Below are 24,404 nucleotides of genomic sequence, written 5' to 3' on the forward strand. Positions count from 1 at the left end.
TGTTACATTATATATAGTCCGGGCGGAGAAATGGTAGCCGGGCTTCATTCGAGCCCTTTGGAACGCGTCCAGCACACTTCATGCATAGTTTGTCCCATTTCATGTCAGGGACCCGATGGACATCAATACTGGAAATCGCGATTAGACAATTGGAATATTCTTTTTGCAATACCTCCTATCAAAGGTAAGGACTATATGAAATCAATCCTAATTTCACATCGATCGCAACGATCAACGTATCTAGTATTCAAAACGTATGCCGTTGCTGACGATCAGAGCATCACAAAATGACCCCCCCCCCTTTGATGCCTTCATGATGAAACATAATACCTATTATATACCTTTGATTTGGAAATAATACCATGTCCAGCAGAGCAGCACAAACGACTTTCGCAAAATGCACATAGCGCTCCATAACTCAGCGTCCAGGAATTAGCCAGGATCACTCTGAAACTATACAATATTCACCACGGGATAACACGCGAACGTATACATGAAAAAATTTACTATTTTTTACATGTTGGACGAGAGATAGTGACTGTCAAATGAGCCATAGTATTGTCTCCATAGCTATAATATAGAATATAGATATAGCTCTGCAAACATTGTGACGCACAGTGAAAATGCCTATCTTTTAAAGTGTGGCCCATTGACTACAAGGATGGAGATAATGTCTGTGTAATAATAATAATGTGTCTTTAACAAAAACATTTGTTTTATTAACCTCTTAACACTTTCAGCGCGAAAGTGTTAAGAGGTTAATAAAACAAATGTTTTTGTTAAAGACACATTGTTGCTTTAAACTTTCCCACAATTCTGCCATTTTCTCTCCTCCTAAATATGGACCAAAGTTATCCATGCACCCCGCAGCCCTTTTATTTTACAAATATCACTGTGGTACATTTAACGGCATTTAATTGGGATCTAATCATTTTCAATTCAATCAATTCAAAAATCTAAATATTTTAAACAGAAATCACCATGTAATTGCTGAAGATGGAACATTCACTCTCATTTTATTGTCAAGACGCCAGATAATCCGTTTTCATGTCAAAGGTTTTGCAGTATTTGAATTTAAAAGAAAATCGACATATCTTACATATCCCAACCCTGACATTTAAACTCATGATGTTTGAGCGTTCATCGTGCACGTAGCGATTAAGGCTGTCAAAGTTAACGCGGTATTAGCGCGTTAACGCGGTATTAGCGCGTTAACGCCCAATTATATTAACGCCACTATTTTTTTTAACTCACAATTAACTTTTAAGATTTTTATTTATTTGTTTACTAGACTTCACTCAGGTGTATTATTGATGCTCTCATTGATACTATGTTTGTTTCTGAAGTGTGTGTGTGTGTGTGTGTGTGTGTGTGTGTGTGTGTGTGTGTGTGTGCGTGTGTGTGCGTGCGAGAGAGAGAGAGAGAGAGGGGGGGGTGAGAGAGATGAGGAAGGGGCAAGAGAGAAAGTCGAGTCAAGAGTCAAGAGTTTTATTTGTCACGGCATACAATTATACAATGAAATGCGGGGGGTCTTGCCCGCAACGAAAGAGAGCTGGGAGAGTGTGTGTGAGAGAGAGAGGGGGGGGGGGGGGGGTGATTACTCAGCCATTGTGTGGGTGAATGTAACAAGTTCCTAACGTTTTCTTTCCCCTATTATTTCATACACACTTTATTCATGTTTAAAATTATTATTTTCTTTTAAGTTATTTTGTGCATCACTCTGTTTTGAATTTGATGCAAATTTGCAATGCATGAGGGTCATCCTTTTGTGTTAAATGGCTGCATAAAGCAAGCATTTGTTGACTCTCATGTTGATAAGAGTATTAAAAGTTGGAAGTTGAAAAATATCCGTTTAAGGTAGATACAATTTACAATACAATACAAAAGAATGCGATTAATTGGCGATTAATCGTGAGTTAACTATGGACAATCATGCGATTAATCAGATTAAATATTTTAATCGATTGACAGCACTAGTAGCGATACATATGATGCAGAATTTCTACTCATGAACCTAAAAGTGTTTGATTGCGTCGTGTGTTTGTGCTTGTGCTCCTTTCCTCAGCCGTTCATGTCACCTCGTTACCCTGGAGGGCCCAGACCACCCCTCAGATTACCCAATCAGGTAAGAGAAATGCTGACACCTTGTGGCAGCACAGGGAACAGCACCTGTTGAATAATTCAGAACCACTGCAGTTAATTCATGACAGATGCTGGTAATGAAATGATGTAGTGTTGAGAAAATGATGCAAATCAATGGAAGGGGGTCTTGGCAATAGAGTAGGGGGTGTGTATAGCGGCGTGTGCGTATTTTAATAAGAAAGATGATGATGGTGATGATAATGATGATGATGATGATGATGATGATGATGATGATGATGATGATGATGATGGTGGTGGTGGTGGTGATGGTGATAGTGATGGTGATGATGATCTGGTGCATCTTTCACTATTAACAGGGACTTGGTGGTGTCCCTGGCAGTCAGCCAATGTTACCCAGTGGGATGGACCCCACAAGACAGCAAGGTAGACACACACACACACACACACACACACACACACACACACACACACACACACACACACACACACACACACACACACACACACACACACACACACACACACACACACACACACACACACAGTATACTGTCATGAAGGCAAATGGTGATTGATTGATTATAGTTTGATGGGTTTTAAATTTTTATAGGACATCCAAATATGGGCGGGCCCATGCAACGGATGACTCCACCCAGGGGGATGGTTCCTCTTGGCTCCCAGGTATCTGATTGGTTGTTTTTTCATCAGGCGTCTTATGCCGTTTCAGGGCCCTGTTCCTCGTACCTGGCTAACTGAGTTAGCCGGATAATTTTCAGCATAGTTTGACTTAAGCCAGAACTTTCCGTTCCCCGACGTCGGATTGTCTTCTCTAAATCACCATGGTAACAGATCAGAAAGTTTAAACCTGCTCCAGAGCAGGGTTTAGTTCAGTTAGCTGGATAAACCATGGCCACACCCTCGCAAAGAAATCCCAGCTCGCTTCCTGAAATAATTCTCACAGTCTAGATCCCATTTATACCATTCTGAATTATGTTTTTGTGTTTCGTTCTTCTAGAGGGGGCTTTTGAAATGTAAGATAATATACCTAAAATGCTGATAATAAATCATATTCAGCCTATAGATTTACTTTGTCCTAAATAATGCACGTCATATTTATACGGATACGGCGCTCAGAGTCACGATACACACTGCATGTGGTTATTTTAATAACGGCGCATTGCAAATGTGAATCCTGTGGGGATATTTTTAATGAATGAAACCTATCGGGCGTTTGGCTCTGATTAGTTTCATATTCTCGGCTGTGGATGTATTTGCTTAACGGAGCGCCCGGATTGTGTTTAATTTAAGCATAAATTGAAGCGTCTATGCGTGGACTGTGGATTATGAATTACGAGGAATCTGAATCTGTGGATTGTTGAATTGTATCACTGTCACTCACACTTTATTGTGATATTGTAACTGGGATTAAAATGTCTGATGAGATGCACTGTTTGACGGATTTGAGAAATGTAATGAGCCGTTGACATTAATGCATTTGAGAAAATGCTTTTATCTGTTCAAGCACTGTTATCTGATGAACATGTGTCACTGGTATAAACCAAAGGTCAATAAATTCAATGCATGTATGGATGATGTCCGAAACAGATTAAAACCTGATTAATAGTGAAACTGTATAGCCTCCAAGCCTCTCTGACACGTTATTTCGGGTCACGCCTTGAAACTTTGGGAACCATGTATTTATATATAAAGTACATGATACCTAAGCCGAGCGCATACAGTACAGATATCCTCATAAGTATCTATTAATTCGTATCAATTAGATACTCTTTGGGCTTGTTTGTATCTACTTATTCTGAAAGAGTTGAACTAATTATTTTCGCTAGCAATAGATCTCATTCGATTATTCATTCCATTAAGCCTACTGCCAGCAGGCACATTTAAAGAAATATAATCTGATTGATTGGGGTAATGAGGGACTTAACATTAGCCTATAGATTATGCATTTAACTTGTCGGCGAGGCTATTGAGCCGTACTGTATTGTACCCATTCTGCAATCTGTTAATAAAGTTTTAAATCAATCAATCAATCAATGCCGTTAGAAAATCAGGATTTCTGCGATCGACACCTGCTGTCTTTTCAGGTGAGTCGGCCGCGCGCAATTATCCTGAGTATCAAGTCTGGTTCGAATTAACGAGACTGAATCAGCGTTCGAGGAACAGGGAAAGCGCGGATTCAAACATCGGGTTAATTGAATCTGGATAATGGGACTTTTGATCGATTAGTTGAACCAGGTACGGGGAATAGGGCCCAGCTTTGATAATGCAAAAGGCTGTTATTATTCTTTTGTTTTGCATAATTTCTTGTCTGACTGAACGTTAAGTAAGTTCAAGGGAGTCTTTCCATTTAGTTGTTTTTTTGTCACAGGAGAGAGAGTCTTGATTGGAGAAGTTGTTGTTGTTGTTGTTGTTGTTGTTGTTATCATGGTGTTTTGTTTTCTTCTTCTGTTTGTTTTTGTCTTGTTTTTCTTTCGTCCTTCATGTTCATTATACTTCCTGATCCTTCCTTGTATGTGTCATGTCAGAATTATGGTGGTGGAATGAGACCCCCTCTCAGTGCTCTGGTCGGCCCTGGAATGCCTGGCATGAACATGTGAGTGACACACACACACACACACACACACACACACACACACACACACACACACACACACACACACACACACACACACACACACCACACACACAACCCCAAGTCCTAATTTGCATCACCCCAAAATATGATGAAAATATCTACATAAGAACAAGATGGATTGTTTTGTTCCAAAGTGAGACGTCTACTATATGAAAAAGCCAGTAGTTATTCATTGGATTGAATTAATTCTCATAAGACATCCTTCTCATAAGCCATCAAAGAAGGCAAGGACTGTCTGTATTTTGTAATGTTAAGTCATGACTTTTAGATAACAGTTCATTCATGAAATGATGTACAATAGCATTTTAGAATCAAACTCTTATGTCCTTGCTACAGTAGATGCAATCACTAGCCTATGGTCTTAATCCTGTGCGAACCTGCCATGTCCATCATTTGTAAAGTAGAAATTCCAGCACAAATGACCTACCATATTTTGGCAAACACAGAGGTCATCTGATAATATTGGTAATTTGGCATCAAAGTAATTTGTCGTCATAATTCGGTTTTGGTAGTAGACAAATCAATACAGGAAGCTTTCAAATGCATTCAGTGCAAACGTCAAATCAATCTGCTTGGAGATCGATAAGCCTACAGTTCCTTATTGAAAAATATCTTTCCATTTAAAGTAAGTGCACCTCTTCGTTTTTGCGACGTCCCACATATGGGACTTTTTTGGACTTTTTGCAACCGGCACTTTGGCGACCCCTAGGGGCTCAGGTGTGCATATTTTGTAATACAATACATATATCGAATTGAAGGCTTATTTGTTGCCTGTCGATAGCGTCAAAATCCGACAAAATCCGTTCAGCGGTTCTCGAGTTACATGCTGGTATTTGAGGCTTGTGCAAAGTACGCGGTATTGCGCAAAATACCAATCCCGACTCAGGCTGCAGTAGTTCCGTCAATCTAGATCCGATCTCGAAAATGATTGTGGATCATTGTAGACAATGAGTGTGGCTTCCAATGATACCCCATGTGGGGATGTGTAAATCAGGGATCTAGGTGAACAACTAAATTATTTAACAGGAAGCCAAATGAATTGAAGTCTATGAGAAAACTGAGTTTTTATTTGTACACAGTTTACCAAAATCACTCCTAATCACTCATTTCTGAATGGATCTTTATGAAATTTGGATATGTACTACATAAGGCTTCAGGCTCGAGGCTTCCGTCCTGATTTGTAAGCCATACCACCTTCTGGGGAAATACTACCTCTGGACTACTAACTACTACAGAAAAACTTGAGTAACAAGTTTTTCTACAACTCAAGTTCAGACCTATGTTACTCTATTACGTTAGCACTAAAAGTGAATTTTCTTTCTGGAATCAGAGACTTCAGAATGTCATCTTTCAAAAGAGACCAGGCTCATGCATGTGCTATAAGTATAATGTATGTTGTTTTGGTTTGCAAAAAAAGTATGCAGTCCTCAAAAACGAAAACTAAAATGGCCAATTTTGGGGGCGCTTGCTAAGAGTGCACTTACTGTAACTGTTATCCAGTTCATTATTTCCCCCCTGCTGAATTGTCATAGATTTGATTGAACAATATTGAAGTACTAACTGCATGATGAAATCTTTTGCATCAAGCAGTGAATTTGGCATTGTTATAAATTAGCTTGAGGTCTCATTTGAAACGATAGTATTCTATCACACACCCCAACGGTCAAAACTACAGTATGAGCATGTCAATCTTGGGACATCTCTGTAAAAAAGTGTATCCCATGCAAATGCGCATCTTGGAATCACAGATGTCGGGAAGTATTACCATGGGTCCAGGGGTGTAAAGTACTTGAGTAATTGTACTTTATTACTCAAGTATTATTAGGTTTGTATACTTGTACTTTTACTCAATTGAGGTCAGAGATCAATTGTACTATTTTAATGTTTTAAAATAGTACACTCATTTGAGTAGTGGAAAAGGGGTAGGATTAAATAAGTGTATACTTCTTCCTACTCCTTTTCGAACATGTAAATTGAGTTATGTTTTGCTTTTGTTTAGTTATTATTTTGTTTGAGTTATGTTTTGATTTTGTTTAGTTATTTATTTAGTTTGTATTCATTTACATGTTCGAAATAAAGATTTCAAATCAAATCAAAAAAGAGAAAAGAAACATACTTTTTACTCCTTATATTTAAAATGCAGACCTACAAAGTACAAATTTTGCAGGTCCAACCATTTTAATTAGTATTTGTTTCTCTGGCCGAACTAATGTTAACGTTATTAATCCTGCCGCCGCACTTTATTTAAAAACAGCCAATCAAATCCCCATCAATGGAAAATGTACCCGCCCATACCCATGCTGATTGGTCCTTGTGCAAGACTAGAAAGCAGGAATCTTTGATTAAACATCTGCTATCAGAAGAAGAATAGACAGTCAGAAAAAAAGTTTTTACTTTAACTTTTTAGTAAAAGTACATTTAAAAGTAGAAACTTTTTGACATTTACTCGAGTGTGTTTTTAGCCAGATACTCTGACTTTTACTTGAGTATGATTTTGAGACGGTACCCATCATTTCTGGGTACTTTTTCCACCCCTGCATGGGTCCCCCACGTAACACTAGTACCATGTGAATAGGGCTCCGGAGGCCCCTCCGTATGTTGTTGGCTCCCAGGGGAGAAGCTCTGGGAACTGATCTGGGAGCTGCTGTCCTTCCCCTGCTTTGTCTTCTCTTTGTCTTTTGCACGTCTTTTCTCTCGCCTCTCACTGGCAACCAAATGGCTTGTTGATGCCAAGTCTGATGAAATGCAGTGGCGAAAGAAAGAAGTCGGCCCAAAAGCAGAACACTAAAGTGTGTGTGTGTGTGTGTGTGTGTGTGTGTGTGTGTGTGTGTGTGTGTGTGTGTGTGTGTGTGTGTGTGTGCGCGCGTGCGTGCGTGTGTTTCAGGGGTCCTGGAGGGGGCAGACCCTGGCCAAATCCACCCAATGCCAACTCTGTGAGTATCCACACTGAAACACGCAGAAACTGCCAGTTTCACAGTTTTAGGTTAAAAAGCTAACGCTAGCTAATCATCCTTCCATCTCCCTCTCTGCCATTCTCTCTATCTCTTTTCTCTCTCTCTCTCTCTCTCTCTCTCTCTCTCTCTCTCTCTCTCTCTCTCTCTCTCTCTCTCTCTCTCTCTCCCTCCCTGTCCCTCTAGATCCCCTACTCCTCTGCGTCTCCAGGGAGCTATGTGGTATGTGGGCTCGAACGGAAATATTTGTTGCATGTTCTTGATTTATGTTGAACCTTTTGACCACTAGTTGCTGAAAGTGGCGCTATAGAGCAAAAGGGTCCACCGAAAATTTTGCATCACGTGTTCTTCATGCACACTGAAGGCGTGTACCTGCAAACCTGCTGTTTACTGCCCGTCAATCAAAGGAGGTCGGATTCATTGCAACTTCGCCAAAACTGACAGTGAAACGTAACACAGATGGGATATAAACGTTGCGAGAGCAAAGAGAATGGCGAAAATGGACTTTGCAAAGATTATATGTGGTAGGAAATGTAACTATAAATTATAGAATTATAGAACTCTGTCTATTCGGGTGGAAGTTTTAATATAAACAAAAGCAAACATACAAGAACCTTTAACCAGGTTAGTGCTACTGAGATCAAGCATCACTGTGTCTGTAATCACGCTCTGACATCACTCTTGTAATACCAGGGACCTCCAGGAGGTGGCGGTCCACCTGGCACCCCGATAATGCCCAGCCCAGCAGGTAGGCTGTGTATGTTAGGAGTGTACATCAGTTTAATCATGATACAATTTCGATTTGATTAAATTCAGGGGCCTGCTATCGATATGACAATATCATTATGCCCATTTAACACTGTATCATTCTGTAGATGATGAAAACAACAATAAACACACACACCACACACACACACGCACACGCACACAATAGCAAATGAAAAGCATTTGAGAAGAGAGTGTGAATGCATGTCTTGGAGCATTGTAAATTAAATGTAATAAAAAATCACTCGTATTTTATTTAATGTTAGACTCGACCAACTCTGGTGACAACATGTACACTATGATCAACACAGTCCCTCCTGGAGCCAACAGACCCAATGTAAGCACACTGTCTCTCTGTTATTCTGTGTGGGAATTAATAAATGTATGGGACTGAGCAGATATATCTACAGTATATATAGAGAGAGAAAGTGGGGTGGGTGGAGGGCGGTCCTGTATCTGCATCTGTATGTGTGCATCAATGTGATATATTTGTAATGCAGTGGAATTGTGAATAATATTGTATTTGAATTTGACTATTGTCACTGTGTGCGTGTGCGTGTGTGTGTGTGCGTGCGTGCGTGCGTGCATGGCTGTGTTTATGTGTCTGTGTGTGTTTATGTGTACTTAACTGTGTGTTTCTACACAGTACATTTTACTCACACTGAGTACATTTTACTCAAACTGAGTACAATCTTACTCAGTTTGAGTTAAATGTACTCAGTTTGAGTAAAATTTACTCTGCGAAATGTACTGTATATGTGGGTATATAACTGTGTTTATGTGTGTATAAATATGTATGTATAACAGTTTTTGTGTGTATAACTGTGTTTTTGTATGTATAACTGTTGTGTTTTTGTGTGTATAACTGTTTTTGTGTGTATAAATGTTGTGTTTTTGTGTGTATAACTGTTTGTGTGTATAACTTGTGTTTTTGTGTGTATAACTATGGGTTTTGTGTGTATAACTGTGTGTTTATGTGTGTATAACTGTGTGTTTATGTGTGTAACTGTTGTGTTTTTGTGTGTATAACTGTGTGTGTTTGTGTGTATAACTGTGTGTTTTTGTGTGTATAATTGTGTGTTTATGTCTGTATAATTGTGTGTTTATGTGTGTATAACTGTTGTGTTTTTGTGTGTATAACTGCGTGTTTGTGTGTATAACTGTGTGTTTATGTGTGTATAACTGTTGTGTTTTTGTGTGTATAACTGTGTGTTTTGTGTGTATAATTGTGTGTTTATGTCTGTATAATTGTGTGTATAATGTGTGTTTTTGTGTGTGTCTATGTGTGTATAATAGGCTGTATGGTGAAAGCTGAGAAGTGGCTAGAAAACTATTCTCGTTCCCACCTCGGCGAATTACACAATTTTCACTCTGGGTGAAAGTTCGATTAGTGTAGATTTAGGAACAAAAAGTTCTCCATTGACAAAATAGCACAGTTTGCGAAATAATTTTCGTAAAGTCGGGACTAGATCTTTCCTCGCGAACGGATATTTGGTCACCGCAGAGTTTTATCTGACGCAATTGGTGCGAGTTTGGTCACGTATCTTGCGCTAGACCAATAGCAGCTCTCCTTGTTGCCAAGTTACAGACAACAAGAGATTTGTGTAAACAGTAGTAATGGAAGCAACTGAAAGGCAGTACTCATCGACGAGTACAGAAGACGACGAAAATGGAGAAAAAACACCTAAAGTTCGCAAAAAGGTTTCGAAACAATGGTATATGCATCTCACGTCTGTTCAGAAAGAAAGTGTACAAGATTTTACACAGACACGGTGGGATAGATATAGAAACTCCGTCGAGCGGTGGCTTAAGTTGCCAGGAGAGAATCGTATCATTGCAGATGCATACAAACATTGTTTAGAGATCGAGTTTGCCAATGTTCCCGGGGATGCTGGTTTTCACGCTACTTGCTATAGGCGTTTTATCGACAAAAAACGCTTGGATGCATCTGCGAAACGGGCTATGTGTTCTGCAGCTCAAGATGTGGAAGCAGAGCCAGAACTTATGGCTCTACAAGTGAAAGTCCTCTGAAGATCCAGGACAGGCTTACCAGCTTTTGTCGGACCTGTACTTCCAGTCTTGTGCATCATTTGCAAGAAAAGGAACAAATATGTGACTGTGAAGGGCAAACGCAAGAGGGACCATCTATCTATGGCTGAAACATTGACTGCAGGTATGAAAAAAAAGCCTAGCTACACTAATGTGAAAAATACACAATTTGATGCTGTGCTGAGATACAGTTTAGCTGTGTTTTTATAGTTGACATAACTAGCATTCTAGTTTTCTTCAGATACTGTAGATCTGTGACATAGTGGCTCCGCTCGGCGTCACTCATGCACTATCCTCGCATATGTGCACGCGCACTGAATAAAATTCCACAATGTACCTTTATCCCAGTATTCGTCTGACCACACCCCTCGTTAGCTTACCTTCATAAGCAGGTGTGTGGTCACCTGCTCTCCTCCTTCTCGCTTTCACCACAAGGAAGTGCCTTCGGTAGATCCCACTTGACGTGATGTGATGGTAGGAGAAGAGTTGGAAAACAAGAGATACGTTGACATCATATCTTTATTTTCTCTCTCACTATTTTCGAGAAAATACGGCGATATTGTCTTCGTCACTGGAGTGTCTGGAAGATGGTGATCATTCTAAAAACCTCCACCGGTTTTCGTATTGGGAGCACGCCGCTGCATGCCTCCCAACTGCAGTTTCCTTGCTGTGGCTGGTTGCGGTAAAACCTTTCAGCGACACAGCTGGACTGTAGGACGCGCCGCTGTTGTGAGAAGCGGTGGGTTCCAGGTTGGTGAGCAATGTTTTGCTTGCGAGCTCCACTTGTCTGTTAGTGCTATGGGGGCTAGCTGAAAATGTTTACGAACACCGGCCCCAGATTAGGGTCCTTTGTTCAGCCTCTTAGGCGATGGCAGAGGACCTTGGTTTGAAGCCCATTATAGCAACTAGTGGGCCACGGCCAGTAGAACTGGTGATCCCAGGATCTCTGGACGCGTGGGTACTTCTCTGTCACCGTATAGGCCCCGTCTCTCATATGCAAATGAGAGTTTACCCTAAACGAGGAAATGTGAGCATGGTTGTTCGTTATCGGAAAATCCATGTTCAAGTCAGCTACAGCCCAGATGGGAATTGTACTGGCTCCGCCGGATGTTGGTAAAATCACCGTTGTAAAACTGTGTTAACATCTCGTTTCTCTTTTCTCTTAAAAGGTGAGGAGGGTTTCAGAACGGCGGCCTGTCTGAGTGTGACTTGTTGTATCGTTGTGTACGAGTTGAGGTGGTGGCTGCTTAGCTTGCGTGCTAGTTGTGGCCTACTGTGTTAGCCAGTCAGCTGTTAGCTGTGTTTACCAGGAGCCTGTTGTGTCACTAGGCTAGGTAAACGTTAGCTTGCTGCTATCGGCCGAGAGCGGCCGTTAGCTTAATGCTACACTGTTGAACGTGCTGTGACTATAACATGTTTTTAACACTCTTGACTACGACGTCATCTTTGACAGAGGATGTTCTTCGAACCTACCCTGGGGCCAGCCGGCGAGGATTGCGTCAACAAGGAGCACCGTAGCGGCGGGTTGGAGCAGCGAGCTGCCCGTGTCGTCAAACACAGGAGGCTGTGTTTACTTCGGTGCCATGTTAGAGACTGCAATTCGCTTGATCTGCGCTCCCGGTAGGCAAGGTCCTGACCAGACCTTGAACACTTCTTTTTGCTTTCCCTTCTAAATGTTTTGTAAATAACGATGTTTCCAAAACGAGTGTTGCTGCACAACATTTAGGATACGACGCGAGTTATGTGTGAATTGTCTTGTCACTGGTCTCCATGCAAATCGGGTTATTGTTACAGATGTGAAATTATCTGGTTTGTTGTGTTGAGACCAGGCCACGTGAGCGGATCGGCGCGGCCGAGAAATCCGCTCTTCGCTCTTTAAAGCTTGGTCCGCTCCGCTAATCGCTCATGTTGACCCCGCCCCCAAGTCGCTCTCCGCTCGCTCCCCGCTCACCTTGAATCGAGCGATCCCCGCTCCCCGCGCCAGATCGCTCAGCAGATTTTTTTTAATTTTTGGAGCATGGTGTAAATTAGCTCAAACTACAACAGTCTACACCCCCTGGGCCCCTTAACAATTGTTTGTATTGAGCCGCATTGTAATTGTACCCATTCTGCAATGTTAAATAACGTTGTTTATCCATTCACTAGCTCTATTAAGCGATGATAGGCTAGCCGAGCCACAATGCTATGGTCGCTGCCATTAACGTTAGCATGTTAGCTAACGACAACAACAATGGCGTCGATACTTTTTCAAAGAGGAGTGAGTGACAAAGCCTGAACAGGATATCACAGGTTCACCCTTCTCATTGGTTGAAAATGGCCTTCATGTTTGTACATCGCCATCTGTTGCTTTGGCATTGTACTGCATGTATATATTACATCAACAGTGTTAAACCACTGTGAGCGGCCTGGAGTGGATTGGAGCGGAGGAGAACTCTCGCTCCGGACGTCGCGCCGACTCATTTTAAAACCCACTCCTCGCTCACGTCAAAACCGCCCGCTCCGCGCCCCGCGCCGCTCACGCGCCGCGCCGCTCACATGGCCTGGTTGAGACACATTGTGTGTTCATGTATCGTGTACTCACAACTAAGGGGGTTAAACTAACCTATAAAGCTATGCTTAGTGACATATGAGTAAAGAATGATTCTTTTCTCAGCCTGTAATGACAATGAACAGTGTGTTCACATATTAACAGGTTTAACCTGTTTAACTGGCCGTATTAAGGGTAAAGTAGGAGGGTTGTGTTTCCCCCCGGTTCCCTGGGGACTTCTTCATCCTCCTCTCAGACATGTTGTTACACTATATTGTGTCACTGTGTGGTAGGGATACGATGTAACCCTTGGCTTAGTTGTTGGGGTTGTGCTAACCGCTTGAGAAACTTTATTTTCCTAAAGAAAAGATTGTTTGGTCACTTTTTCGTGTGTGCTTAGCAAGGCCTGTGGCCGATACTAATCGAGAATTGTGTATTCTCTCATTATGAAAAACGGCGTTCCTCTGTAGAGTGTTTTTGCCATTTTTTGTAGGTGATAATGGGTTGTGTGTGTCGTGTGACCTACAACTGGGTTGGGCTGGCCACAGAAGCACATGTGTAAGTCTGGTACCGGGGCTCTTGCGAGGGCCCTCTCTGTTCTGTGTTTTTTCCTTAGTAAAAATCAGATAGCAGGTTGGCACATGCGCTGTGTGAAGCTGTTAGACGCTTCATGGGGCTGACTATGACTGCGTCATACTCTTTTTTTGTCATTACATCGTATCATGGGTGTGGGGTCGTAAAGGGGTGAACTGGTAACCTTTTCTCCCCCTTTTTTCTGTTGGTCAGGGGTAAACCCACCTGTCCTTCAAGGTTCCTGTCACGTTGCGGTTCGGCACGTTACAGGGTGAGGGGGGGGGGGGGGGAGTTTCCTAGTCCCACGCCCTGGAATATTGGGCGTGTGCACCGCAGAAATTCCCCCGCCATAGAGTACGTCACTGTGCGCGTCTCTGTTGGTAGGACTTCCGTGTGCTGTTCAGGTCCATATGATGGATCTGTTTCGGGGGGTGGTCAGGGCTCCTCCTCACGAAGCTCCTATTCGGGCCTTCTGTGAGTTGGGACTCTCCTTCCATGTGAGGGAGCCTCCTCAGAGTACAGAGCCTCCTCATCAGATTGTCAAGGTGAGTGGAACCTCAAGGAGGAGTCCTACTCTATTGTGTGTGTATTCGATTCAATTCGATTATTGAGTGTGTATGGGTTCAGTGCCTCCTCCCCGGAGAGCCCTAAAACCAAACTTTTACATGGCTCAAGGTGCAATATATTCTTTTCAATCTGTACAGCTTGCGTGGGAAGTCTCTCTGGGGATTTCCGTCTCCTCCCTATGGGAGGGTGGTGGGATGTAAAAATGTGAAAAAAATTTACCCCCGGCTGTGTGGACTGGGATACATACTGTTGGTGCTTCCTTCTTTTCTATTAAAAAGAGTTGGAGTTAGGAAGCATCACACCCCTCTTGTCGTTCCCCTGGGCGCCTTGGGGATTCAATGACAGGTCTAAATAGCCTGTTCATTGATGTGGTTGTGTCCCGACACACGTATAGTGCTAGCTCGGGGTGTTCTGTAATCAGGCGACTGACTGGCACGCCTTGGTTGCTTGAGGTTAAAACGGCGTTTTAAAAGCAACTGGGATGGAGGTTTTTCCTCTTCCGACGACCTGTTTTGGTTGTCAACGGATTCTCGTTCATATCTGGGGGATGATGACGGAATGGATCTGAACATATGTAGAGGGGTCTCACGCCCTGGGGGTGGGCCACCGGGCGTGGTTCGCACCGAACGGCTGGGTGGCGCCTTCTTTTCATGTTTAAGATCAACACGCATATCTGCCCCTTCTCCTGGAGTAGGCATGTCGGCGTGGTTAGGGCACGGGACTGGTTCTGGTCACGCCGGTCCGGATCAGTTAAACCCGTTGTCCGCCGGGGATGCAGATCTGCTGTTCTGGTACCCTGAGGGACTTGGGCTTTTTCAGGGGGAAAATGCCAGGTCGGTCCGGGTGTCACAGCACTATGGAGACCCTGGTTGGGTACATTTTGTACTTTGCACTGTCGTAATGGCTTACGGCCATGCCAACCTGTACACGCTCGATCTCGTCAGATCTCGGCCGCTACGCAGGTTGGTCCTGGTTAGTACTTGGTTGGGAGACCGCCTGGGAATACCAAGTACGGTGTGCTTGGGGCTGGTTCCCCATTCTTTTCGCTCCTCTCTCACGCATGGCGAAGAGGGGCCTGTTGGGGTGGTCTTTGACCTCCTCTGGTGACCCTGTGCTTCCCGTATCGCCGGGCCCGGTCCGAAGTAATGTTTCATCGACCCGTAGGCCTGGGTTAACCCTTTTTTGAAAACTGAAACACTTGTACTGCGGTATAGCCGGTGTATACCCGCAGGTGTGTTTTGGAGTTTTTTCTTGAGGGGTTATAGGAACAACCACCGAATTGGAGCAGTGTCAACTCCCGGGTTACCCGGTTGAGGGTGCCCCTGCACGTTCATGACGTCTGCCAATCGTGTCAGCCTTCTCTGCCTCAACCCCTCTGGGTGGGTTTTTTTTTAAATGGAGGCTTGGTCATGCAACAACGCCAGCATACGCCCCTTCCGCCGGGGCGGCTGTTTTCAGCTGACTCCTTTGGCGCCTGTCTCGTCCGCAGTGCTCCAGGCTCAGGTTACAGCCTGTTGCCTGGTTTTTCCCCGGTGCGCTGCCTGCTTCCGTTGGTTAACCTTTTTTGTGTGCTTACGGCCATGCTGACTGCCTGTTCTGCAGGGTCAATGTGCCAGGCGGTGTACTATTGGGGGGACAGGGCCCGCTCGGCTGAGGGGCCTTTGTCCGAATACGCTGGCGATGTGGGGGGCGGGGTCACTAAGTGCCCACCTGGTGTGGTCTTGATGCTGGCATCATGGACTACTCCGGGCCCCCGTTCCAGGGGGTCCAGTCCCTTTGGTGGGTCTGGGCCTTTCTTCGCGCTCCGCTGCTACGGCCTTGCCACGGGGTTGGGTTTGCCCTTGACCCCGTGATTCTGGGGGCAGTAACGAGGTTGTTCCCTCCGTTCGTTCCCGGGTGGCATGCGGGTTGTGCATGTGTGTAGTCGTGGGGTCAGGCCACGGTCTGCTCACCCTGTGCGTTGAGTTGCTTGAGTGCCTCTTCGCACGGTCAGTCCGTCGCCCTCCCGGGAAACCTCCAATAGGGGGGGTGCCCTCCATTAGGGGGGGTTGGGGGGGCTCGGCCCTCCCTGTTCTGATGGTTGTGGGGGGCCTTCAGCGGGGTGTATTTGTCGGCCGGTGGCTCCCGCTCGGCCTCCCTTGTGCATGAGTGACGCCGAGCGGAGCCACTATGTCACAGAACGTTGGGTTATAACTATAACCAAGTTCTGTTAATAGTGGTGACGCTCGGCGTCCGACGCCGCTGCAGCCCTTGATCTCACCTTGTGGTGAAAGCTTGGGAAGGAGGAGAGCAGGTGACCACACACCTGCCTATGAAGGTAAGCTAACGAGGGGTGTGGTCAGACGAATACTGGGATAAAGGTACATTGTGGAATTTTATTCAGTGCGCGTGCACATATGCGAGGATAGTGCATGAGTGACGCCGAGCGTCACCACTATTAACAGAACTTGGTTATAGTTATAACCCAACGTTATCTATGTCAATCTGTGTTAAATCTCTGCAGACTTTGTGGAGACTGTGGCTTCACCCCCTCACAAAAGAGACACAGGCATGCACCCCCCCCCCCCCCCCCCCCCACACACACACACATACTGGGGGAGGGGTGTATGCCTGTGTCTCTTTTGTGAAGGGTTGAAGCCACAGTCTCCACAAAGTCTGCAGAGATTTAACTAGGGATGCAGTCGTAATATCAGAACTGCCTGGACGCCACGTGCACGCGCATGCGCATACATGTTCCCTCACGGTCGCACAGAACAGATGATTATTATGCATAAATAGTAGGAAACATGTTTGTATAGGAAATTACTCGTTTTAGTTTAGTTTTTGTAAATATTGCCTTGAAATAGAGAAGCTGAAAAAGGTAGCAGGATGTAGCCTTCAATATATAAAGAAATTATATTGTCAACAGATATGGTTGAAAAACAAACAATGTTTTAAATGTAATTGTAGATACAATATTGTAGTTACAATTTCTTTAATTGAATTAACTTAAACTAGAAAAGTAAATACAAACTAAATTAACAATGTAACTTACAGTTTATAGAAGGACAGTTTCCTTCTGAAGCACAACTTAAGAAATGTCTCATCCTTCCAGTCGGGACCATTTGTCACATAGTGAGAGCTCCACAGATCAACCCCCACAGGGCTTGTATTTTGGTTTGGCTCTTCTCGTTCTTTGTTATGTTAGTATGGTATCCTATTATTATGCCAAGTCTAGGTGATAGATAAGTGCCGGGTAGTGTAGTTGAAGACACCTGACGACCTGCGCTATTGTTATAAGACGGTGGGTACTTTTTGTGTGTGCGCACGTGCACATCCGTGCGCGACTGCGCCTACACATCCGTGCGCGATTGCGCGCACTTCTGCTCAGCGAACTGCTAGGACGGCGTGGTACTGAGTGGTACCACCACTGCATCACTGGATTTAACACAGATTGACATAGATAACATTTTCCTCACATTATCAAAATACAATCATAGAAATTCTCAGTCCCAACACACAGTTCCAATTTTATTTAAAGGCCTGTTAATAATAATAATGCAGGACCTGTTGCAGAGGTCTTTATTCGGCATGCAACGACACTCAATGTTTTTAGTGGTACACACAGCGGTTAGTTTAGCACACACACCGGAACACACACGCATGCATTGTCTTTTTAGGATCGCAGATGCGATTTGTCTCTGCGATTAACCCATCCCGTCGTCCTTCCCCCCCCCAAGGGCAGCCGGGAGCAGACAGGCGTCAACGTGAGCCGCGCCAGGGGACCAATCCAAGTGCTCCTGTCCGTCTTCGTCAAGGACGCCACAGCGTTAGCGATCTGTTGTTGTGCATGTTTTTCCATTGGGTTTATCTTATCGGGGGGGAAACCCTTGCGAGCACGGGGAGAACATGCAAACTCCACACAGAAAGGCCTGGGAGATCCCCCACCTGGGTACCTGGCATCATGGAAACCTGGTCCCCAAGCGGGAATCGAACCCTGGACCTTCTTGCTGTGAGGCGACAGTGTTAACCACTACACCACCGTGTCGCCGATGTTGCTGAGAGCTGCCCAGGTGAAGCAAGACACCAGCCTGCTTTTGCATATCCAAGACAAAGACTGTGTGGCAATTGAGGTGCGATATCACACAACCTGTTACAGGGAGTACACCAGATCAGAGTATAGATCCTTGAGACCTCAATCAACTGCAACAGCTACTGGGACTTTGGAAGAAACGGAAGCAGAGTGAGTTATTATACCATGAGCTATTCTTAATTCCTGCGTATTTTGCACATTTTAAAAGTAAAGCTTGACCACCTATTATGTTTGTCTGTAGCAATCATGACTGCCCAACCCTTGGCACATGCATTCATTAAGTGTGTGTGTTTGTGTGTATCAGTATCAGAAACGAGCCAAATTTTGATGTCAGCTACAAAATCTTATGTGAGAAGATCATCCGACAAAGGATAATTGTCAACCAAGAAGTGCTGAAAATGAACCACCTGAGAAAGCTGTTTTGTAATACAGTGAAGAAACATGAAGATATTGATGCTTCAAGCTACAGGTAATTGAAATGGCTTGTTTATTTAGCAACTTTGGGGGGGAAAAGTTTATGCTCAAAAACTTTGTTTTACATTATTTCTTTCACAAAGATGTGATGGTGGTATAACAAAATTGAGTGAATGTCTTTATTTATACCCATCTTTTATTTTATTTGTACATTGCAGACAGGACAAATTGAAGAGGAGGTTGAGCCATGATTTCCCCCAGCTGGTGTTTCACTCCCCCAGCAAGCGCAACATTTGTGAACTGGTTTTCGTTGAGACACTGTCAGCTGATAAGCTGATCGATAAGCTACCTCAGTCAGAAACATCTGAGTCAACTGAGGTAAGCCAGTCTGAAAGCCAAGTTGACAGTGACCACGCAAAGATCTGCTCCACAAACCACACATCACGGAAGGACACTTTACAATGCAGCATTGATTTTAAGGATGCTTATCAGAGACTCCCCTGGCATGAAATGCCCATGGCCACCCACTTCAGATGATCTAAATCTTACTGAAGCTACGTCTGTAGTACCTCTTGAACTGTATAATCTTATTGCCTGGATTATATGTGCAACAGATGAGCCAGCAATGGGCCATTATGTTGACATCCAACATGACTTAAACCTTAAGTGCTTTCAATTTGTCAGGACCTAGTGTATCTTGCATCTAGGGGGCGGAGACAAACTCCCAAGTCATTGTGTCTTGGTTTAACTGTACGCCATTTGACTGGGTCGTCACAAGTTGTGTCTCTTCTGAGTAGATTAGGACACTGTGCCTCATGGGATACAGTTGTCAGTCTAGACACAAGCCTTGCTGAGTTGCAACTCATTGAGGGCAGAGATAAAATACCCAAGGGTTTTGCAAAGAAGGTTCCTACAACGTTGGTGTGGGATAACATTGATGTTGGGGAGGAGACCTTGTCAGGTCGTGGAACCACACACCACACCAATGGCATAATGGTTCAAAGTTCTATTGCTGCATCCGTGTCCACAACAGCCAGACAGCCACTACAGAAAGGAGTTTCTTCCTTCAAAGCCCCCCCTAGCATCCCCGTAGAACAGTACCAACAGTCTAAAAGACAAGGGCCACAGCACTTAATTCATCATGACTACTGTACCTATTTTACTATTTACTATATTTTATTGTGATAAAAAAAAAACGTGTGTATGTGACGAATAAACCTCTTGAATCTATTTTTGTACCTGCATTCTATTTTGTCTTTAAATGGAAAATAAAAAGGTTAATGAGTAACTTATTGATTTGTAAATTGTTTGACATTATTCCATTATTCCAAATTAATTATTAATACATTTGTCATTACTATCCACTGAACTGTTTTGTGTACGACCTCAATCTTTAGAAAATTGTACCAGCATCTTTAATATTGCAGGTTGGGAATCACAAAGTAAAGTGTTTTTGATACAAATGTGCTGCATGCATCACGGATTGTGTGTTTATGGAGGTTTATTGAATAGTTCCCCCGACAGGACGTCATGCATCGGTGTGAAATGCTGTGTTGTTGGTGTAGATAGAAGGCGATATGATTTAAATGTACAGTATGGTTAATAACACGGACGTTATCGCCTGTTTCACAGCTGTATTCAATCGATTGCCTATATCAAGTAGCGTATATGCATATAACATTGTTTTGAAACCTATTTTGCGAGCGTTAGAATGTGTTTGTTGTCCATTTGCGTCGAGATGTACTCCGTGAATGACACGATAACATCACGCAGCTGTTTACACAATCTCTTGTTGTCTGTAACTTGGCAACAAGGAGAGCTGCTATTGGTCTAGCGCAAGATACGTGACCGAACTCGCACCAATTGCATCAGATAAAACTCTGCAGTGACCAAATATCCGTTCGCGAGGAAAGATCTAGTCCCGGCTTTACGAAAATGCTATTTTGTCAATGGAGAACTTTTTGTTCCTAAATCTACACCAATCGAACTTTCACCCAGAGTGAAAATTGTGTAATTTGCAGAGGTGGGAACGGGATGAAACGATACAGCCTTCACCTTACGGCCTATAACTGTGTTTATGTGTGTATAACGAAAGGTTATCCTATAACCTAGTTATATGAATACTGGCTGAGCGGCTCGCTCTTCGCCATTATGAGATATCTCTTATCTCCTAGCACATAATGTGCTCACGAAACAACAAATGCACTCACATGCACGTGACCAGGCCACGCCCCTGCGTCCCACTATATGACGCCGGACATGGTCACACTCTACCTTCCTCAGAAAGATTTCCAACACTGAAAACCCATCCAAGGGACCTCAGGGCGCTAAGAGCGAGACGCTCAGCCAGTATTCATATAACTAGGTTATAGGATAACCTTTCGCTATATTATCATACTGGCCAATCGCGTCTCGCTCTTCGCCATTATGAGATATGGGGCAGAGCAGACGCGTGGCCCGACAAGTGTACCCCCTGAGGGCCCGTAAGCCCCAACCAGGGAGGAGGGGAGTCCCGTCCACCCGCCCGTCCTAACGAAGGGGGGGAGGCAGTCAACTCCACCAAAGTGTGAAAAAAGACACCCCTGAAAACGCACAGCACAGGCGGGACCACGTGTGACACAGCACCCTGTGGCACACACCCACACACCCCTTCTAGCCCACCAAATGGTGGGACGCAGGAGAGGTCCCAGACCTCAGAACCGCCTGGGAGACAGAACCCCCAGTCACGTCCACGAGGTAAAACCTAACGAAGGGACCCGGGGAGGACCAGAAGGCCGCAGCACAGATGTCCTCCACCGAGGCCCCCCCTAACAGAGCAGCAGCCCGAGGGGCGACCTGTCCAGCCAACGTGCAGGAAAAGGCAACGCTCCCGCACAACCAATGTGACAGGTGCTGCTTGGACAGCGCCTCACCCGCGCAAGGGCGACCGTAACAAACAAACAGTTGAACGGAAGCCCTGAGAGCTGAGGTAAACCCCCAGTGCACGGACAGGACACGACAGGTGAAGGCCCGCCTCCAACTCACTAGCGTGAGGAGGCGGACGAACGCCTAAACCACAATATCCCTCGAGCGAAAAGAGCTCCGGATATTCTTTGGCACGAAGACTGGATTAGGCCTCAGAGTCGCACCGCTATCGGCCGAATAGACAGGCACTCAGGCCGCACCGAGAGAGCACACAGCTCACCCACGCGCTTAGCGGAGGTGATGGCCAAAAAGAACGCGGTCTTAAAGACAGCTGATCCAATGGCGCCTGCTCAAGAGGCTCAAACGGGGCCTCCGACAACCGGCCCAGGACCAGTTGGAGGTCCCACTCGGAGACAGAGAACATTCCACAGGCTTGAGACGCCGAGCGCCAAGCAGGAATGTTTCACGAGAGGGTGGCTGAACAATGTTCTGCCCCCACACTCGACCATACGCCACTCCCAAGCGTAAGCCACGGTAGAGGACGGAGCACGCCTACCGGATAGCGTTAACCACAGAATAGTCAAGACGCATCCCCACCAGATTCACACTGTCAGCAGACAAGCCTAGAGGCTGCCCCAGAACAGGAGGCAGAACAGAGTTCTGCATGCCTGAGAGAGGGCCCGCGGTGACCACGGAACAGGCCACGGCGGGGCCACCAAGAGCTGAATCAGGGCCGGGGACCACACAGCTGAGCCCCGGCCTGGCGCGACCAGGATCAAGTCCCGCACTCCCGACGTACCCGCCCCAACAGCTGAGCTATCAGGTGTAAGGGGGGGAATGCGTACAGAATCCCGGACGGCCACGGAATCTGTCCCAGACCTGTCCGGTCTGGGATACCCGGCCTCACGCTGCGACCTCCTGGGCCTCGAGTTCCCCCGCTGACAACCTTTGTCGTTGACAGACACAACACCAGGCTCACCAAACACAGACGCAGAACGTGTGGTGTGGGAGCCGCTTGACAGCACAGCATTATCACGGACAGACCCAGGCCTAGCCAGCAACTGGGTGTCAGCCCCTGTCCCCATGAGAAGCGAAACGTGGGGCCGCTTGTGCTTCACTGAAGGCACGTGGCCCGCAGCCTGTATCCCGCTGGTGTTGGGGGGGGGGGGGAGTGACCGGAGAGTGTGCTAGACACAGCTAGACGGCGACGGTTTTTTAGGGCTTGCTCATCTAATGTAGCCGATCCCTCGGCCGCCAAGGCTGTCGGCCTTGTGATCACCTGTTGTCTTTGTGCCCAGGGTACCTCAGGCGGGGGAAACATGGCCGCTGGTCGGGGGCCTCGCCACAGCCGCAGGCGAGGCCGCGCCCTCACCTCTGGCTGCGCGGTGTGAGGTGGTGTGGGGCCTAGGTCAAATACCGCCCGCGCCCCTGCAGAAAGACCAAAAGTCCCTCTGCGGAGAGGGGAGCCCTGAGGAGGGAAAACCTTCTCTCCTCCTCAATCAATCAATCAATCAATCAATCAAATTTATTTGTATAGCACGTTTAAACATGACGCTTGTCAACCAAAGTGCTTCACATAGCTAAGCTAAGTACAAAGAAAAATATAAAATAAACAGAAAAATAAAATAAAATCAACGGATAGACAAAGGAAAAACAGAACAACACGTCAACAAGTACGGCAAGAGTCAAAGTGAGTCAGGGAAGGCCAGGCGATATAAGTGGGCTTTGAGTTTTGATTTAAAAGACTCGATGGAGGGGGCAGATTTAATGGACATGGGGATGCTGTTCCAGAGGTCAGGAGCTGCGACCGCAAAAGCACGTCCCCCCCTAGACTTGAAGTTAGACCTACGGGTGGTTAGGAGACCCTTATTAGCCGATCTGAGGGCCCTGGCGTTGGTATAGGGGGTGAGGAGGTCTGCAGGGGCCTTACCATTTAGGGCTTTATAAACCAATAAAAGGACCTTGAAGTCTATTCTAAAGCTCACCGGGAGCCAGTGGAGGGAGGCAAGTACAGGGGTGATGTGAGCTCTCTTCCGGGTACCTGTGAGCAGTCTAGCGGCAGCGTTTTGGGGGAGTTGTAGATTGGCTATGGTGGATTTATTTAGCCCCAGGTACAGGGAGTTACAGTAGTCTAAGCGTGAGGATATGAAGGCGTGAATTACTCTTTCCAAGTCTGAGGGGGAGAGAATGGCCTTGATCTTGGCTATGGACCGGAGCTGGAAAAAGCACCCCTTCACCACCGAGTTTACCTGCCTATTGAAGGAAAACTCTGGGTCAAAGAGCACGCCCAGGTTTTTAACAAAGGGCTTGACTAGGGGAGACTGTTCCAACCAAAGATGTCTGTGAACAAGCGTTGACAGCATCCTAGCCTTCCCTGCGGTTATAGCTTGCGGCTAGGTCAAAAGCTGAATAACCTCAAAACCTTGCGTGATGTTTTGACGTCGGCTGGCCCTAAGGCCCCACCACCCGACACCATTTTTGACAGAAAAAACAGTCATTTGAACAATGTTGCCAGTCGCTGCTAATTCTATACCGCGGCGGTATAGGCTTTAACAGCCCACCAGCCACCTGCCGGGCCGACTCGCCTCATGGCGTCGGCCGGGCGGGACACCGTTCCACCATGTCAGAGGCAAAGGACTGATGCCACCTGCTTCACTAAGCATGGAACACCAGTGGTGGCTGCAGACCAAAGTCTACTACTAGTGAAGCACTGCCTCACTAGTAGGCATGCAGCAACCTCCACTGCGGTGTGCACCCATGAAGGGGTAAATGAATAAATGAATGAAAACTCTTTAACATATTGCAGAATGGGCTAGCCCATACACA

General features: G+C 45.4%; 1 protein-coding gene across 3 annotated transcripts in view; it reads left to right on the forward strand.

The window, feature by feature from the left end:
* ssbp2a (single stranded DNA binding protein 2a) overlaps positions 1-24,404 on the forward strand; it is a 298,038-nt gene that overhangs the window by 268,245 nt on the left and 5,389 nt on the right. For 2 of the 3 annotated variants that reach the window (XM_084334112.1, XM_084334114.1), the window contains 8 exons: positions 2,066-2,125; positions 2,460-2,526; positions 2,714-2,784; positions 4,647-4,714; positions 7,641-7,689; positions 7,894-7,929; positions 8,401-8,455; positions 8,739-8,809. In XM_084334112.1, the coding sequence (XP_084190238.1) occupies positions 2,066-2,125; positions 2,460-2,526; positions 2,714-2,784; positions 4,647-4,714; positions 7,641-7,689; positions 7,894-7,929; positions 8,401-8,455; positions 8,739-8,809 (477 nt within the window). The remainder of the gene's footprint in view (positions 1-2,065; positions 2,126-2,459; positions 2,527-2,713; positions 2,785-4,646; positions 4,715-7,640; positions 7,690-7,893; positions 7,930-8,400; positions 8,456-8,738; positions 8,810-24,404) is intronic. The other variant, XM_084334113.1, reaches the window with a different exon arrangement.

The sequence above is a fragment of the Notolepis coatsorum genome (genome assembly GCF_963971535.1).
Source record: "Notolepis coatsorum genome assembly, chromosome: 1".
Classification (NCBI taxonomy): domain Eukaryota; kingdom Metazoa; phylum Chordata; class Actinopteri; order Aulopiformes; family Paralepididae; genus Notolepis; species Notolepis coatsorum.